Below are 19,888 nucleotides of genomic sequence, written 5' to 3'. Positions count from 1 at the left end.
ACAGGGGTTCTCCCTTCTGGTCCAGATTGCATTCCGTCTGCTTAAAAGCACAGACTTTGGTCTCCTGGCAGGAGACCAAACTCAGAAAGTGCGTTCTGGCCATAGTCAGTGAACAGCACTCGCTCTCTGCCTGTGTACGAAACAGGTATCCAATCGGTCTGGCTTCAAGGAGAACGCCGGCTCCACGTGGCGCAGGATACAAAAGGAATGGAGATCAGATAAAATCAAGGTAGTTTATTTCCCAAGATGCAGCATTTTGGGAAATAAATTACCTAGATTTTATCTGATCTCCATTCCTTTTGTATCCTGCGCCACTTGGAGCCAGCGTTCTCCTTGAAGCCAGACCGATTGAATACCTTGCCTAGCTGTAGGGATGCGGATACACTACCTCTTGATGCACTTAAAGGAGTATTCCAGGAAAAAAAATATTTTTTTTATATATATCAACTGGCTCCAGAAAGTTAAACAGATTTGTATATTAAGTCAAGAAAGAAAAAACTATGTAGGTGTGTGCAGCTCACAACTATTACGCACCGAGGTCAAACAGGGCAAGCAACTATACCTTAATTGCTAAAAAAGGAAAACCAAAAAAAATGCAATGTAGCCCGGACCTTCTAGGTGAGTATAAAATGGATATACGAGGATCGTGCTTCAATAATAATTATCATTTATTAATAAAAATAAGATTTCACCACTTCTCACAGGGCCCTTGTGAGAAGAACATACATAATAAAAGGCAACCTAACAATGTATTAGGCAATAATATTAAAATTATACACTTGGCATAGAGTAATAGAATAAAATAGCAGAGTAAGATCTGTACCATACAAATATGTTAGAAATATATTAGAAAGTTGCTCTTCTAGATGTTTAGGGTAAATATGTCCCTTTTTAGATACAATAGCAAACAGTCTGTATTATTAGAGATTGTTACCGGTCTGTAAATTGTAGCTCAGGCGGTGAATATTACTCCCGTAATAGCTGGGTGTCCGTGGTGTGCACAGTTCACTGTGCGGTGCTTCCAATTGTGAGCCTGGTCCAGTAGGGTCTGAGCGTGGTGGCAGTCGCTGTCGGATAAGGCGCTGGCAGGCGCCAAAGATCGTGATGGTGTCCGGGGACTGCTGGCGCTGGCGTGCGCTAAAGTTGGTATTCCTCACCGCTTCATTGGTTGGTAAACAGGACCAAATACTGGAGGGCTGGAAGTTCACCTCGTGGTGCCGGCGTCTGAGGTCAGAGCCGGGATGGCTACACCAGGATAATTGCACCGGGATAATTGCACCGGGATGGATCTGAACTGCTGGACCGGGTAGGTAGCAGAATAAGAGCGTAAATGATGGTACAGTTCATGAAGTGTAACTGGCCATAGAATTTGGGCACAGTTCAAGTACTGCTATGCCAGTAGATAACGACTAGACGCGTTTCAGGGTTGTATAATATAACCCTTTCCTCAGTAGTCATGATAGTTGCCATAGATCATCAGTTGTTTTATATGGGCACAAATCCCACCCCTTAACACATTGATAGATAATAGTAAAAAGCATAAATGGATTCAATGGATCGGTTCACCTAGAGAGCAATACTAAGTATAGAGTAGTGTGTGAATTCTGTTGGAAAATTGTAACGATGCGTTTTCCCAAACAGATGAGTTTTTTGTATAATAAAGAGAGATAGTGTTATATAACAGACAGTGTACTGGAAGTAAATAATTAGAAGAATACAATGAAATACAATAAAATAAAACAGGAATGGAACAGGGAAAATAATAAAATAAAGATATAAAAGTAAATATAAATAACCATAGACACAAAATAAAATTAGTTATAATAAAATTAAGAATAAAAGTTTAAATATATAAAGATGAAAATACAAATAGGAAAAAGAAAGAAAAATAAATAAAAATAGGAAAAAGAAAGAAAAATAAATAAAAATGAAAAAATAAAAATAAAATGAAAATAACAATAAAAATAAAAATAGAAAAATAAAATAAAAACGAAAAAATAAAATAAAATTAAACAATAAAAAATAATTAAAAATAAAAATTAGTGATAAAAAATAAAATAAAAAATAAAATAAAAAATAAAAATTAAAAATTAATTATTTTTATTTTTATTTTCATCTATATTTTATTCTGTTTCATTTTTACTTTTTATTTTATTTTTTATCACTAATTTTTATTTTTAATTATTTTTTATTGTTTAATTTTATTTTATTTTTTCATTTTTATTTTATTTTTCTATTTTTATTTTTATTGTTATTTTCATTTTATTTTTATTTTTTCATTTTTATTTATTTTTCTTTCTTTTTCCTATTTTTATTTATTTTTCTTTCTTTTTCCTATTTGTATTTTCATCTTTATATATTTAAACTTTTATTCTTAATTTTATTATAACTAATTTTATTTTGTGTCTATGGTTATTTATATTTACTTTTATATCTTTATTTTATTATTTTCCCTGTTCCATTCCTGTTTTATTTTATTGTATTTCATTGTATTCTTCTAATTATTTACTTCCAGTACACTGTCTGTTATATAACACTATCTCTCTTTATTATACAAAAAACTCATCTGTTTGGGAAAACGCATCGTTACAATTTTCCAACAGAATTCACACACTACTCTATACTTAGTATTGCTCTCTAGGTGAACCGATCCATTGAATCCATTTATGCTTTTTACTATTATCTATCAATGTGTTAAGGGGTGGGATTTGTGCCCATATAAAACAACTGATGATCTATGGCAACTATCATGACTACTGAGAAAAGGGTTATATTATACAACCCTGAAACGCGTCTAGTCGTTATCTACTGGCATAGCAGTGCTTGAACTGTGCCCAAATTCTATGGCCAGTTACACTTCATGAACTGTACCATCATTTACGCTCTTATTCTGCTACCTACCCGGTCCAGCAGTTCAGATCCATCCCGGTGCAATTATCCCGGTGCAATTATCCTGGTGTAGCCATCCCGGCTCTGACCTCAGACGCCGGCACCACGAGGTGAACTTCCAGCCCTCCAGTATTTGGTCCTGTTTACCAACCAATGAAGCGGTGAGGAATACCAACTCTAGCGCACGCCAGCGCCAGCAGTCCCCGGACACCATCACGATCTTTGGCGCCTGCCAGCGCCTTATCCGACAGCGACTGCCACCACGCTCAGACCCTACTGGACCAGGCTCACAATTGGAAGCACCGCACAGTGAACTGTGCACACCACGGACACCCAGCTATTACGGGAGTAATATTCACCGCCTGAGCTACAATTTACAGACCGGTAACAATCTCTAATAATACAGACTGTTTGCTACTGTATCTAAAAAGGGACATATTTACCCTAAACATCTAGAAGAGCAACTTTCTAATATATTTCTAACATATTTGTATGGTACAGATCTTACTCTGCTATTTTATTCTATTACTCTATGCCAAGTGTATAATTTTAATATTATTGCCTAATACATTGTTAGGTTGCCTTTTATTATGTATGTTCTTCTCACAAGGGCCCTGTGAGAAGTGGTGAAATCTTATTTTTATTAATAAATGATAATTATTATTGAAGCACGATCCTCGTATATCCATTTTATACTCACCTAGAAGGTCCGGGCTACATTGCATTTTTTTAGATTTGTATATTACTTCTATTAAAAAATATTAATCCTTTCAGTACTTATGAGCTTCTGAAGTTAAGGTTGTTCTTTTCTGTCTAAATCCTCTCTGATGACACCTGTCTCGGGAAACGCCCAGTTTAGAAGAGGTTTGCTATGGGAATTTACTTCTAAACTGGGAGTTTCCCGAGACAGGTGACATCAGAGAGGATTTAGACAGAAAAGAACAACCTTAACTTCAGAAGCTCATATGTACTGAAAGGATTAAGATTTTTTAATAGAAGTAATTTACAAATCTGTTTAACTTTCTGGAGCCAGTTGATATATAAAAAAAAGTTTTTTCCTGGAATACCCCTTTAACATTGTTGTGTATGATGTTACACAACCACATCTGGTGAGCTGCTGTCTTATTTCATTTTTATACTGAGTATCTCTCTTTTATCACACCAAGAAGCGCTTTCCCTTTTCTCCCCTTTAGACCATTGTGTATGAAATAGGGACAGCAAGTGCTATTCACTGCCTATAGCCAGACAGCACTTCCTGAGTTTGGTCTCCTGCCAGTCCAGCAGGAGACCAAAGTCTGTGCATGAGCAGACGTAATGCGGTCTGGACCAGAAGGGAGACAACTAGTGGCCAGATTTATAAGGCCATGAAAGTGACATAAAATGATTTTTTTTACAGGGAGTAAATTACAATTCTTACCTACTGTATCATATGCAAACACATTATTTTAATGACAGTGTCCATTTAAAGATCTATTTATAACAGATCAAAATGGAAGTTATTACTTATCTTATCCCCTGTCGCTCCACTCCTGGATTCCTGCAGACATGACCCGATAGCTTTTTTCCTGCTTGAAGGTAATGGGCTGTGTTGCAGGGTCATGAACCGTGTTGCCATTTGGACAAATTCTCATGCTGCTGGGGCCACTGCAACATTGTGTGGCCATTACCCCCAACATATGGGGGTTATTTTGTTTGCATGCAGCAGTCACCACAAAGTACATATCCTGGCAACTCGCCCCCTTCAAGCAGCAGGAATGCAATCGGCCCCTTTTTGCATGGACCAGAGGTGGAGCGCCACCTCTGGGTCCATGATTGAGGTCCAATGAGAACAAAGCCCTAAAGTAAGTGCAAGGACAACCAGGTGTTAAAAGGGTACTCCGGTGCTTGGACATCTTATCCCCTATCCAAAGGATAGGGATAAGATGCCTGATCGCGGGGGTCCCGCCACTGGGGACCCCCCGTGATCTTGCACGCCGCACCCCGTTAAAATCAGTCCCCGAAGCGTGTTCGCTCCGGGTCTGATTACTGCCGATCACGGGGTTTGAGCATTATGACGTCAAGGCTCCGCCCCGTGTGATGTCACGCTCCGCCCCCTCAATGCAAGCCTATGGGAGGGGGCGTGGCAGTTGTCACGCCCCCTCCCATAGGCTTGCATTGAGGGGGCGGAGCGTGACGTCACACGGGGCGGAGCCTTGACATCACAACGCTCCGGCCCCGTGATCGACAGTAATCAGACCCGGAGCGAACACGCTTCGGGGACTGATTTTAACGGGGTGCGGCGGGACCCCCGCGATCAGGCATCTTATCCCCTATCCTTTGGATAGGGGATAAGATGTCTAAGCGCCGGAGTATCCCTTTAAGGTCTTTTTACATTGGATGATTATTAGCCAGACATTTACCAGCAGCACATGTGCTGCCGATGATACTGGAAGTGTAAAGCGGCATCAACAATTGTTCATGTGGCCATTCACTCCTAACAGTATGGTGGTCTAAATTGTCCTTGTAATGAATGACTGGTACATAGTTGATTGGTACTTTTATGTGACAATTGTGTGTTTGTGTAAAAGGATCCTTTACTAGTGAACCATCATCAATAGTGTTGCATACTTACCATGGGCACTAAGCAGACTTACACAATAATTTGCTTTTCTTGGCTGACTTTTCTAATATAATGATATCATATTGTGAATATTTTAACATTAGCACAGAAGACAATCCTTCATCCACTGCAAGTGTGAAGAGCACTGGCCAAGTTATGACATCAGGAGTATAGATAGTACCGTGCCTTTGTAAGATTAGGGCAAGAATCCACAGCTCTGCCAAAGCTTCAAATAAAATTCCTTTGGCCCTGTAAATAGATCTTAACATTACAATCCCAAACAGTTGAATTAAGCAGAAATTAAAACCTTTGCCCTCACTGAACTGTAAATAAAAAAACAACTTCAGTTGGAAAAAATTTGGATATCTAGTTTTTTGCATTGTACACGGAAGTGCTTAAAAGTTTGTAAACTCTTCAGAATTTTCTATATTTCTGCTTAAATTCGACCTAAAACTATATGACATTTCCCAGAAGTCCATAAAAGAAGATAAATAGAACCACCAAGTCAAACAAGTCAGAATATTACACATGGTCATTTATTTACTGACGAAAATCATTCAATATCACAATCGAAAAGTAGGTGAACCTTTGGGATTAGCAAATAATTTGGAGGTAAAATTAGAGTCAGGAATTTTTTTAATTAAAGGAAAACTGTCAGCCTGTTCACCCACACAAAACCCATTGGGTTATAGTTTACGCTGTTCGCCATAGGGGATCATTAACATTATATTTTTATAGTTCGGACATAAACGCATGCGACGATACCAAACGTTTATTATTTATAGATTTTTTACGCTTTACATATTAATATGTGAGCTGGCACCGCGGTGTGCAGCTCAAACAGGTGGGTGGCGAATACAAGATTGCGTAGGTCCCCAGCGGCGGGACCCCTGCGGTGAGACATCTTATCCCCTATCCTTTGAATAGAGGATAAGATGTCTCAGGGCCGGAGTACCCCTTTAACGCACAGACATTCAAGCACCACTATATGGTGATGTAGGCAGTATAAAATCTTGATAGGTTTCCTTATAACTAACAGCTACTCTTTAAACATTGTTTAAAACAATGTCTTTACAAAGTGAGAAGTGTCTTGGAGGCTGTCTCTACATGTATGCTGCATGTAAACCTTCCAAAATCTGCGCAGTTTGTCTGAGCAGTAAAGTTTTTTTTTGGGATTCTGTACATTTGCTGCTTCATATTTTAGTTCTCACTTGGCCTGTTCACTGACTTGGCCTATTGCCTGTCCTGACTAGAGATGAGCGAACTTACAGTAAATTCGATTCGTCACGAACTTCTCGGCTCGGCAGTTGATGACTTTTACTGCATAAATTAGTTCAGCTTTCAGGTGCTCCCGTGGGCTGGAAAAGGTGGATACAGTCCTAGGAGACTCTTTCCTAGGACTGTATCCACCTTTCCAGCCCACCGGAGCATCGGAAAGCTGAACTAATTTATGCAGGAAAAGACACCAACTGCCGAGCCGAGAAGTTCGTGACGAATCGAATTTACTGTAAGTTCGCTCATCTCTAGTCCTGACCTATATGTTGTATGAGCTAATCCTGACCTTATGATGAACAACTATGCTTTTGGTTATGGATTCTGGTATGACATTTAATCTAGACATATTAAAATACGGTGGTAGATGGAGGAGCTATGGATGGAGTGAGGCAAAGTAGAACAGTGAAAGTGGTGTGGTTCATAGAAAAACTGTGAAAGTGGTTGTCAGACACATTAGAAAACTAGAAGGAGTGGAGCAGTATATACACAGAAAAAATATAGGGAACACTTAAACAACACAATGTAATGCCAAGTCAATCACACTTCTGTGAAATCACACTGTTCACTCAGGAAGAAACACTGATTGACAATCAATTTCACATGCTGTTGTGCAAATGGAACAGACAACAGGTGGAAATTATAGGCAATTAGCAAGACACCCCCAATAAAGGAGTGATTATCCAGATGGTGACCCCAGACCCCTTCTCAGTTCCTCTGCTTCCTGGCTAATGTTTTGGTCACTTTTGAATGCTGGTGGTGCTTTCACTCTAGTGATAGCATGAGATGGAGTCTACAACCCACACAAGTGGCTCAGGTAGTGCAGCTCATCCAGGATGGCACATCAATGCGAGCTGTGGCAAGTAGGTTTGCTGTGTCTGTCAGCATAGTGTCCAGAGCATGGAGGCGCTACCAGGAGACAGGCCAGTACATCAGGAGACGTGGAGGAGGCCGTAGGAGGGCAGCAACCCAGCAGCAGGAACGCTACCTCCGCCTTTGTGCAAGGAGGCGCACTGCCAGAGTCCTGCAAAATGACCTCCAGCAGGCAATAAATGTGCATGTGTCCACTCAATCGGTCAGAAAAAGACTCTATGAGGGTGGTATGAGGGCCAACGTCCACAGGTGGGGGTTGTGCTTACAGCCCAACACAGTGCAGGACGTTCGGCATTTGCCAGAGAACACCAAGTTTGGCAAATTCGCCACTGGCGCCCTGTGCTCTTCACAGATGAAAGCAGGTTCACACTGAGCACATGTGACAGACGTGACAGAGTCTTGAGATGCCATGGAGAACGTTCTGCTGCCTGCAACATCCTCCAGCATGACCGGTTTGGCGGTGGGGTGGCATTTCTTTGGGGGGTCGCACAGCCCCCCAAATTGCCAGAGGTAGCCTGACTGCCATTATGTACCAAGATGAGATCCTCAGACCCCTTGTGAGACCATATGTTGGTGCGTTTGGTCCCCGGTACCTCCTAATGCAAGACAATGCAAGACCTCATTTGGCTGGAGTGTGTCAGCAGTTCCTGCAAGATGAAGGCATTGATGCTATGGACTGGCCCACCCGTTCCCCAGACCCTAATCCGATTGAGCACATCTGGGACATCATGTCTTGCTCCATCCGCCACCATGTTGCACCACAGACTGTCCAGGACAGACTGTCCATCCACCTCATCAGGAGCATGCCCAGGCATTGTAGGGAGGTCATACGGGCACGTGGAGGCCACACAAACTACTGAGCCTCATTGTGACTTGTTTTAACGACATTACATCAAAGTTGGATCAGCCTGTAGTGTGGTTTTCCGCTTTGATTTTGAGTGTGACTCTATATCCAGACCTCCATGGGTTGATAAATTTGATTTCCATTGATCATTTTTGTGTGATTTTGTTGTCAGCACATTCAACTATGTGAAGATGAAAGTATTTCATACGATTAGTTCATTCATTCAGATCTGGGATGTGTTATCTTAGTGTTCCTTTTATTTTTTTGAGCAGTGTAGAAGAGCCAAAGAATCAGATTCCTCATAACAGAGAGTTGAGGAAGGAGTCAGACGACACGTGGGAACGTTGATGAAGAAATGGTTTCACTCATAAAGCTGTTGAAGGTGTAGTCTTGCACAAAGTAGAACTAGGGAAGGATTGGCCTTGTACATAATTAGGGAGAGATCATCAAGCAAATTGTAGGAAAAGAACTCATTGCACGACAAATTTTTGGTAGCTGCATACTAAGTCTGCAAAACTGAATGGTAGATCTTATTGAGTCTCATGGATCATATTAGTAAAATAATTGGAGGTGACTGTATATTCTGTTTTAATATCATCATATAATTCTTGTTACCATGAACTCTCTTTTGTTGGTAGGAGACCTTCAACAGAGCTCAGTTTTGGCTTCAGGAACTGCAGAAATATGTCTTTAGTGGAGACATGGTTATTGCACTGGTAGGAAACAAAAGTGACCTCCAAGCTGATGTCTCTAGCCAGGTACAGCAACCAGAAAGCAGCATTGACTAATGTGTGTGTGATATCTAATCTTTGTAGGCATGCGACATGTTAACTGACCTTCACTGGCAATCAAGGGGAAATTGTGTCGAAAAGCTGTTTCTTTCTACTAGAATTGAAATGTTTAGACACTGGTTAACAAATTTAAATATATATCTATTAAAGTTACAAGAAAAACTAAAGTATTTTTTCATTGATTCATTATAAAATGTCATCTCATTGTTGTGTTAGAAAAAGGAACCAGTCCTGTGTAGACTTCTAGACAATGCTCAGGTGTGGGTATTCACCAATCCCACTATGCAAATCCATGTTATTCAAGACCATGAGCTATATAGCATTTTACTTTTCATTCTAAGCAATTAGACACTCACTGTTAGATGCTTAAATTCGTTTTTTCTGTATTCAATCTTTTTTCTATAAAATTCAGAGCTGTAAAATTCAAAGCTTGCAGATGTTATATGCGGCATATATCTGTACTAGCAGAGATCTTTTTGCACTAGTCGGGAGCCACCAGGGTCTGATGCGATGTTTCGGGGGAACGCCCCCTTACTCATGTGTACTAGAGCCTGGAATTCTGGGATATTTTAAGCAGGATGCACACCTATAGTCAATTGAGAATTTTAGCTGAAAGAGACATATATACCGTATTTTTCGCCCTATAGGACGCATCGGCGTATAAGACGCACCGAATTTATAGGTGCAAAATCTAAAAAAATTAAGATTTTGAACCCAATAGTGGTCTTCAACCTGCGGACCTCCAGATGTTGCAAAACTACAACTCCCAGCATGCCCGGACAGCCAACGGCTGTCCGGGCATGCTGGGAGTTGTAGTTTTGCAACATCTGGAGGTCCGCAGATTGAAGATAACTACATAGGAGGTAATACTCACGTGTCCCCGCCGCTCCGGACCCGTCACCGCTGCTCTGGATGTCGCTCCATCGCTGTCGCAGTGTCCCCGTTGCTCCGGAACATCTCTGCTGCCGGCCAGGTATCCTCGCTCTCCTTCTCCGCCATCACGTCGTTGCAGACGCACGTACGCGACGACGTGATAACGAGGAAGGAGAGCGCCGGCCATACAGGGGATCCCTGAACAGAGAAGACACCGAGGAGGCAGGTAAGGTCCCTCCCGGTGTCCTGTAAGCACTAACCCGGCTATTCAGTCGGGCTGTTCGGGACCGCCGCGGTGAAATTGTGGCGGTCCCGAACAGCCTTGACTGAACAGCCGGGTTAGTGTCACTTTCGCTTCAGACTTCAGGTCAGCTTTGATCGCCGCTCCTGAAGGGTTAATACAGGGCATCACCGCGATCGGTGATGTCCTGTATTAGCCGCGGGTCCCGGCCGTTGATGGCTGCAGGGACCGCCGCGATAGGTGTGTATTCGCTGTATAAGACGCACCGACTTTTTTCCCCCCAGTTTTGGGGAAGAAAAAGTGCGTCTTATACGGCGAAAAATACGGTAGTTATTTCCTAAAGAACAGTAAATTCGAAAATATTGTGCATTCTCCTCAATATCCGGGATTACAATATTATTCATAAATAAGCTTTTAACTACAGACTTCATTCAATCCTGATGGGGAAATCGTTTCCAAGTACATTATCCAATATGCTTCTGTCACGATTCGGCTGGCAGGAGGTGGATCCTCTGTGCCAGAGAGGGATTGGCGTGGACCGTGCTAGTGGACCGGTTCTAAGTTACTACTGGTTTTCACCAGAGCCCGCCGCAAAGCGGGATGGTCTTGCAGCGGCGGTAGTAACCAGGTCGTATCCACTAGCAACGGCTCAACCTCTCTGACTGCTGAAGATAGGCGCGGTACAAGGGAGTAGACAAGAGCAAGGTCGGACGTAGCAGAAGGTCGGGGCAGGCAGCAAGGATCGTAGTCAGGGGCAACGGCAGGAGGTCTGGAACACAGGCTAGGAACACACAAGGGAACGCTTTCACTGGCACGATGGCAACAAGATCCGGCGAGGGAGTGCAGGGGAAGTGAGGTATACATAGGGAGTGCACAGGTGAACACACTAATTAGACCAACTGCGCCAATCAGCGGCGCAGTGGCCCTTTAAATCGCAGAGACCCGGCGCGCGCGCGCCCTAGGGAGCGGGGCCGCGCGCGCCGGGACAGGACCGACGGAGAGCGAGTCAGGTACGGGAGCCGGGGTGCGCATCGCGAGCGGGCGCCACCCGCATCGCGAATCGCATCCCGGCTGGAGGCGGTATCGCAGCACACCCGGTCAGTGGATCTGACCGGGGCGCTGCAGTAGCGAGGATGTGGCGAGCGCTCCGGGGAGGAGCGGGGACCCGGAGCGCTCGGCGTAACAGTACCCCCCCCCCTTGGGTCTCCCCCTCTTCTTGGGGCCTGAGAACCTGAGGACCAGACTTTTGTCTAGGATGTTGTCCTCAGGTTCCCAGGATCTCTCTTCAGGACCACAGCCCTCCCAATCGACTAAAAAAAATTTTTTCCCTCTGACCGTCTTGGAGGCCAGTATCTCCTTAACTGAGAAGATGTCAGAAGAACCGGAAACAGGAGTGGGAGAAACAATTTTGGAAGAGAAACGGTTGATGATGAGTGGTTTAAGGAGAGAGACATGAAAGGCATTGGGAATACGAAGAGAAGGAGGAAGAAGAAGTTTGTAAGAGACAGGATTAATTTGGCACAAGACTTTGAAAGGACCAAGATAGCGTGGTCCCAGTTTGTAACTGGGGACACGAAAGCGGACATATTTAGCGGAGAGCCATACCTTGTCTCCGGGAGCAAAAATGGGGGGAGCTCTTCTTTTCTTATCGGCAAACTTTTTCATGCGAGATGAAGCCTGTAAAAGAGAATTTTGGGTCTCTTTCCATATGGTGGAAAGATCACGAGTCACTTCATCTACAGCGGGCAAACCAGAGGACAAGGGAATAGGGAGGGGGGGAAGAGGGTGACGGCCGTACACCATGAAAAATGGGGATTTAGCAGAAGATTCAGAGACTCTAAAGTTGTACGAGAATTCGGCCCAAGGTAGAAGATCTGCCCAGTCATCCTGGCGGGAGGAAACAAAATGCCGTAAATAGTCACCCAGGACCTGGTTAATTCTTTCTACTTGCCCATTGGATTGAGGATGATAAGCAGAAGAGAAGTTTAATTTAATCTTGAGTTGTTTACAGAGAGCCCTCCAGAATTTTGACACGAATTGGACACCTCTATCCGAGACAATCTGCGTGGGCAAACCGTGAAGACGAAAAATGTGTACAAAAAATTGTTTTGCCAACTGAGGCGCTGAAGGAAGACCAGGAAGAGGAATAAAATGTGCCATCTTGGAAAATCGATCAACGACCACCCAAACAACAGTGTTGCCACGGGATGGGGGTAGGTCTGTAATAAAGTCCATACCAATCAGAGACCAAGGCTGTTCGGGGACAGGCAGAGGGTGAAGGAGACCAACAGGCTTCTGGCGAGGAGTCTTATCCCGGGCACAGACAGTACAGGCCCGCACAAAATCAACAACATCTGTTTCCAGAGTCGGCCACCAATAGAAACGAGAGATGAGTTGCAAGGACTTTTTGATGCCCGCATGGCCTGCGAGGTGGGAGGAGTGACCCCATTTGAGAATCCCGAGACGCTGGCGTGGAGAAACAAAGGTCTTCCCTGGAGGAGTTTGCCTGATGGAGGCTGGAGAAGAGGAGATCAGACAGTCAGGAGGAATGATGTGTTGCGGAGAGACCTCTACTTCCGAGGCATCCGAGGAACGAGAGAGAGCATCGGCCCTAATGTTCTTGTCGGCAGGGCGAAAATGAATTTCAAAGTTAAAACGGGCAAAGAACAACGACCACCTGGCCTGGCGAGGATTCAGCCGTTGGGCAGACTGGAGATAGGAGAGATTCTTGTGATCGGTGAAAATGATAACTGGAAATTTTGATCCCTCCAGCAGATGCCTCCATTCCTCAAGTGCCAATTTAATGGCCAGTAGTTCTCGATCCCCGATGGAGTAGTTCCTCTCCGCCGGAGAGAAGGTCCTAGAAAAAAAACCACAAGTAGCATGCCCGGAAGAATTTTTTTGTAGAAGGACCGCTCCAGCTCCCACTGAGGAGGCATCAACCTCCAATAGGAAGGGTTTAGATGGGTCAGGTCTGGAGAGCACGGGAGCAGAAGAAAAGGCAGACTTGAGCCGTTTAAATGCGTCTTCCGCTTGGGGAGACCAGGACTTAGGATTGGCATTCTTTTTGGTCAAAGCCACGATAGGAGCCACAATGGTGGAAAATGTGGAATAAATTGTCTGTAATAATTGGCGAACCCCAAAAAACGTTGGATAGCACGGAGTCCGGAGGGGCGTGGCCAATCTAAGACGGCAGAGAGTTTATCTGGGTCCATTTGTAGTCCCTGGCCAGAGACCAAGTATCCTAGGAAAGGAAGAGATTGACATTCAAACAGACATTTCTCCATTTTGGCATAAAGTTGATTGTCTCGAAGTCTCTGAAGAACCATGCGGACATGCTGGCGATGTTCTTCTAAGTTGGCAGAAAAAATCAGAATATCGTCCAGATACACAACAACACAGGAATATAAGAGATCACGAAAAATTTCATTAACAAAGTCTTGGAAGACGGCAGGGGCGTTGCACAGGCCAAAGGGCATGACCAGATACTCAAAGTGTCCATCTCTGGTGTTAAATGCAGTTTTCCATTCGTCCCCCTCCCTGATGCGGATGAGATTATATGCACCTCTTAAGTCCAGTTTGGTAAAGATGTGGGCACCTTGAAGGCGATCAAAGAGTTCAGAGATAAGAGGTAGGGGGTAGCGGTTCTTTACCGTGATTTTATTAAGTCCGCGGTAATCAATGCAAGGACGTAGGGAGCCATCTTTTTTGGACACAAAGAAAAATCCAGCTCCAGCAGGAGAGGAGGATTTGCGGATAAACCCCTTTTTTAAATTTTCCTGGATGTATTCAGACATAGCAAGAGTCTCTGGGGCGGACAGAGGGTAAATTCTGCCCCGGGGTGGAGTAGTGCCCGGGAGGAGGTCAATAGGACAGTCAAAAGGCCTGTGAGGGGGTAAAGTCTCAGCTTGCTTTTTGCAAAATACGTCAGCATAGTCCATATAAGCCTTAGGGAGACCGGTTACAGGAGGAACCACAGGGTCACGGCAGGGAGTACTGGGAACCGGTTTAAGACAGTCCTTGAAACAAGAAGTACCCCAGCTCTTGATCTCTCCTGTGGACCAATCAAGGGTTGGGGAATGGCGTTGAAGCCACGGTAGTCCAAGGAGAATTTCGGAAGTGCAATTGGAGAGGACCAAAAACTCAATTTTTTCGTGATGAGGTCCGATGCACATTAGGAGGGGTTCCGTGCGGTAACGCACGGCACAGTCCAATCTTTCATTGTTAACACAATTGATGTAGAGGGGTCTGGCGAGACTGGTCACAGGGATGTTGAACCTGTTGATGAGAGAGGCCAAAATAAAATTTCCTGCAGATCCGGAATCCAAGAAGGCCTTAGTAGAGAAGGAGAAGGTAGAGGCAGATATCCGCACAGGCACAGTAAGGCGTGGAGAAGCAGAGTTGACATCAAGAACTGTGTCACCTTTGTGCGGAGTCAGCGTACGTCTTTCCAGGCGGGGAGGACGGATAGGACAATCCTTCAGGAAGTGTTCGGTACCGGCACAGTACAGGCAAAGATTCTCCATGCGGCGTCGTGTCCTCTCTTGAGGTGTCAAGCGAGACCGGTCAACTTGCATAGCCTCCACGGCGGGAGGCACAGGAACGGATTGCAGAGGACCAGAGGAGAGAGGAGCCGGGGAGAAAAAACGCCTCGTGCGAACAAAGTCCATATCCTGGCGGAGCTCCTGACGCCTTTCGGAAAAACGCATGTCAATGCGAGTGGCAAGATGAATGAGTTCATGTAGGTTAGCAGGAATTTCTCGTGCGGCCAGAACATCTTTAATGTTGCTGGATAGGCCTTTTTTAAAGGTCGCACAGAGGGCCTCATTATTCCAGGATAGTTCGGAAGCAAGAGTACGGAATTGGATGGCGTACTCGCCAACGGAAGAATTACCCTGGACCAGGTTCAGCAGGGCAGTCTCAGCAGAAGAGGCTCGGGCAGGTTCCTCAAAGACACTTTGAATTTCCGAGAAGAAGGAGTGTACAGAGGCAGTGACGGGGTCATTGCGGTCCCAGAGCGGTGTGGCCCATGACAGAGCTTTCCCAGACAGAAGGCTGACTACGAAAGCCACCTTAGACCTTTCAGTAGGAAACTGGTCCGACATCATCTCCAAGTGCAGGGAACATTGTGAAAGAAAGCCACGGCAAAACTTAGAGTCCCCATCAAATTTATCCGGCAAGGAAAGTCGTAGGCCGGAAGCGGCCACTCGCTGCGGAGGAGGTGCAGGAGCTGGCGGAGGAGATGATTGCTGAAGCTGTGGTAGTAGCTGCTGTAGCATCACGGTCAGTTGAGACAGCTGGTGGCCTTGTTGCGCTATCTGTTGCGACTGCTGGGCGACCACCGTGGTGAGGTCGGCGACAACTGGCAGTGGAACTTCAGCGGGATCCATGGCCGGATCTACTGTCACGATTCGGCTGGCAGGAGGTTGATCCTCTGTGCCAGAGAGGGATTGGCGTGGACCGTGCTAGTGGACCGGTTCTAAGTTACTACTGGTTTTCACCAGAGCCCGCCGCAAAGCGGGATGGTCTTGCAGCGGCGGTAGTAACCAGGTCGTATCCACTAGCAACGGCTCAACCTCTCTGACTGCTGAAGATAGGCGCGGTACAAGGGAGTAGACAAGAGCAAGGTCGGACGTAGCAGAAGGTCGGGGCAGGCAGCAAGGATCGTAGTCAGGGGCAACGGCAGGAGGTCTGGAACACAGGCTAGGAACACACAAGGGAACGCTTTCACTGGCACGATGGCAACAAGATCCGGCGAGGGAGTGCAGGGGAAGTGAGGTATACATAGGGAGTGCACAGGTGAACACACTAATTAGACCAACTGCGCCAATCAGCGGCGCAGTGGCCCTTTAAATCGCAGAGACCCGGCGCGCGCGCGCCCTAGGGAGCGGGGCCGCGCGCGCCGGGACAGGACCGACGGAGAGCGAGTCAGGTACGGGAGCCGGGGTGCGCATCGCGAGCGGGCGCCACCCGCATCGCGAATCGCATTCCGGCTGGAGGCGGTATCGCAGCGCACCCGGTCAGTGGATCTGACCGGGGCGCTGCAGTAGCGAGGATGTGGCGAGCGCTTCGGGGAGGAGCGGGGACCCGGAGCGCTCGGCGTAACAGCTTCCTTTTGCAGGAGACACATGCGGTTTATATTCTCATTCACGTCCGTGTGGATTTGCTCCAAGATTTGCCACCTTAACTCATTCACATTATGCTGTTTTTCTAAAAAATGTCTAGCCGCAGTAGTCTCACTGAATTTTGATGAATCGCTAACTGATTTAGTCTTCAAAGCTTTTCTAATATTATTTTTATGCTACTTTATCCTGACTTTTATTTTCTTGCTAGTCTGCCCAACGTAGCATTTGCCACAAGGGCATTTTAGCATGTAAATAATATTTTCTGTATTACAAGTGAAAAAGCCTTTACTAGAGATTTTAATACCACTTTTAGGGTGATGGACATTTTCACCCTTTATTATGTTGTTGCAATGTGAATATGCTAGACAAGGATATGTCGCTTTTTGTCTAGAACTTAGGAACGTTTGATGATCTCTTTTTTTTTTACTCATATCCTCTTATAAATATATTTGCTATGGTTTTGCCTCGATTATATGCAAACATGGGGAGTTCTTTAAAAAGTTTGCCATATTTGGAGTCTGATCTAATTAACGTCCATTATTTATTTATAGTTTTTTTTTAATTAAATTAGTATGTCTATCATGTGCTAATGTACATTGTTTCTTTCCATTTTTTCTTAGTTCCTTTTTTCTTCAATAATTCTGTTCTGTCTACATGTGCTACTTCTTGTTCTATTTTTTCTAATTCTCTTTTGGAATATCCTCTGTTCTAAATTTTTTTTATATTCCTCTTCCTTATTAATAATTCGTTTAGCTCTAATGTATTTACTTTTAGGTAAACCTGTGTAGATGTTTGGGTTGTGAAAACTATTTTTATGTAGCATATAATTTTTATCTATAGCAAACAGAAAATAGCACAGCAGCAAAAAAGGGGTAGTGACAAAAGTCGGCACCGGCAATAAAACCTTATATGTCTAAATGGACGGTTAGGAGGTTAATGACCCAGCATGTGTATATTGATGGTGCATCACGTATGTAAGTACAGGTACATAAGCAACAAGAAAAAAGGGAAAACGGAGCACTCACACTGCTGATGGTGGTGGTCTTTCAACTATGTCCACGGAGGGCTCGGCATGAGGACCCTCTGCAGGAAGGCTAGATGGAATAGGTGGGAAGCTCGGACGGCGGCCACGGTCCCATTTCGCGCCAAAGGGCGCTTCGTCAGGCTGGATCATCCGGCCTGACGAAGCGCCCTTTGGCACGATACGGGACCGTGGCCGCCGTCTGAGCTTCCCCCCTATTCCATCTAGCCTTCCTGCAGAGGGTCCTCATGCCGAGCCCTCCGTGGACATAGTTTGAAGACCACCACCATCAGCAGTGTGAGTGCTCCGTTTTCCCTTTTTTATTGTTGCTTATATTATTTTTATCTGTTTTTTAATGAATACTGTGGTATCGAAATTGTTATTTTTTTTCTTCGTTATTTCTATATCTAAAAATTTTATTTTTTGAATGTCATAAATAAGCGTAAATTTTATGGTAGAATGTACCGTGTTTAACCTCTGCACGAAATCGAGAAGAGACTCCTCTGTTCCACCCCAGAGCATGAAAATATCATCCACATAACGTAACCATGTTAGTGGAGCTTCCATGCTACTGGGGGGAAAGATAATTCTGTCCTCAAAATTGTGCATTAAAATTTTTGCAAGGCTTGGGGCGACCGGGGACCCCATTGAAGTCCTGCCTACTTGAAGGAAAAATTGGGTGTCAAAACGAAAAAAATTTTTATGTAATACAGAACCCAATAGACCCATAATGAAACTTATCATCTGATTACTTAACATTTTGTTTTTACATAGGACTTCATAAATGCATTTTCTCCTTCTGATTGGGAAATATTGGTATATAAACTTTGAACATCTAAAGTACAAAGAAATTTGACATTAGTTGCATCTATTTTACTCAAAGATTGAAGAAAATGAGTAGTATCTTGTAGATATCATTCAAATTTTTTAACTTCAGTTTGGAGGAAGCTATCCACAAGGATCGAGTGGCTCCAACAGGGAGCCCGAGCCGATAAGATCGGGCGTCCCGGGGGCTGGTCGCGATCCTTGTGGATTTTGGGAAGGAGATATAAGGAACCGGGGAAATTCTACATTCAGACTGGTACGTATTCTTCTTGATATTATTTCATCATCTGCGGTATGTTTAACAAAATTATCAATTTCTAATTTAAGTTTAGATGTTGGATCTTCTTTTAACAATATGTATACATTTCGATCACTTAACTTTTTCTGTGCTTCTTGTATTTAATCCTCTCTGCGCATCAGCACGATGGCCCCTCCCTTGTCATCTCTTTTAATGACAAGTTCTTTAGGAAATAAGCGTTAATTTTTAACGTAAATTTGTTTTCCCTTAGTCCTAACAGCAGCACAAGTGGGGTGTTCTGCCCCTGTGAAGCTGGCAGGACGGTGGAATTTTTAATTCCGCCCAAGCAATTTAAATTAATTAGCCCCCCCATAAAAGGCCTCCTCCCCTAGGCCATCTCGCTTAATAACAAGTAACAAAAAAGTTTAGGGTGGGAAATTTGTGTGCTGCTGTTAGGACTAAGGGAAAACAAATTTACGTTAAAAATTAACGCTTCCCTTACGTCCTAACCAGCAGCACAAGTGGGGACTTAGCGAGTAACAACACAAATAGGGAGGGACTACGGCAGAGTGGCACTTAGGATTGACTGCCCAAAGGCCAACTCTTCCGATCGTTTGGCATTAACCCTGTAATGACTCAAAAAAGTATTGTGGGTGCTCCAAGAAGCAGCAGCACAAATCTGTTCCAGAGGAACAGACCTTTTCTCAGCAAAGGAAGTAGAGACTGCCCTAGTGGAATGGGCAGTGACAAAGGCAGGAGGAGTTAGCTCCTGGACTATGAAGGTCTCTCGGATTGCCTCCTTAATCCACCTACTTAGGGTAGGTTTAGAGGCCTTCAAGCCCTTGTTCTTTCCAGAAAAAGAAACAAGGAGGTGTTCCGACTTCCTGAATTCTCCAGTTCTTGAGATATAGACTCTGAGAGCTCTAGAGATGTCCAGAGTGTGGTCAACCGCTTCTTCAGGAGAGGATGGATTAGGGAGTAGAACTGGAAGGGAAATAACCTGGTTGGTATTGGAGAAAGTCGGAACCTTAGGAAGGAAGGTAGGTAAAAACCTCAACAGGACTCTGTCCTGTAGAAAAACAGTATAAGGCTCGAAAGCCGAAAGGGCCTGAAGCTCACCCACTCTGTTGTCTGAGGTTATGGCCAATAAAAAAGTGACTTTAAGGGACAAATACCTAAAGTCTACTTCTTCCAGAGGTTCAAAGGGGGGAACGCATAACCCCCTGAGAACAGTGGTTAAATCCCAACTGGGAATAGGTCTGAGAACTGTAGGTTTAAGTCTTTCAGCCCCTTTGAG

At 44.4% G+C, this 19,888-nt stretch overlaps 1 protein-coding gene across 6 annotated transcripts in view; it reads left to right on the top strand.

Moving 5' to 3' along the window:
• The window catches only part of RAB17 (RAB17, member RAS oncogene family), a 77,422-nt gene that overhangs the window by 37,587 nt on the left and 19,947 nt on the right, over positions 1 to 19,888 (top strand). For all 6 annotated transcript variants that reach the window (XM_056534857.1, XM_056534856.1, XM_056534858.1 and 3 more), the window contains one exon: positions 9,116 to 9,235. In XM_056534857.1, the coding sequence (XP_056390832.1) occupies positions 9,116 to 9,235 (120 nt within the window). The remainder of the gene's footprint in view (positions 1 to 9,115; positions 9,236 to 19,888) is intronic.

The sequence above is a fragment of the Hyla sarda genome, chromosome 8, assembly GCF_029499605.1.
Source record: "Hyla sarda isolate aHylSar1 chromosome 8, aHylSar1.hap1, whole genome shotgun sequence".
NCBI classification, from domain to species: Eukaryota; Metazoa; Chordata; class Amphibia; order Anura; family Hylidae; genus Hyla; species Hyla sarda.
This window is presented reverse-complemented; position numbering and strand designations above follow the sequence as displayed.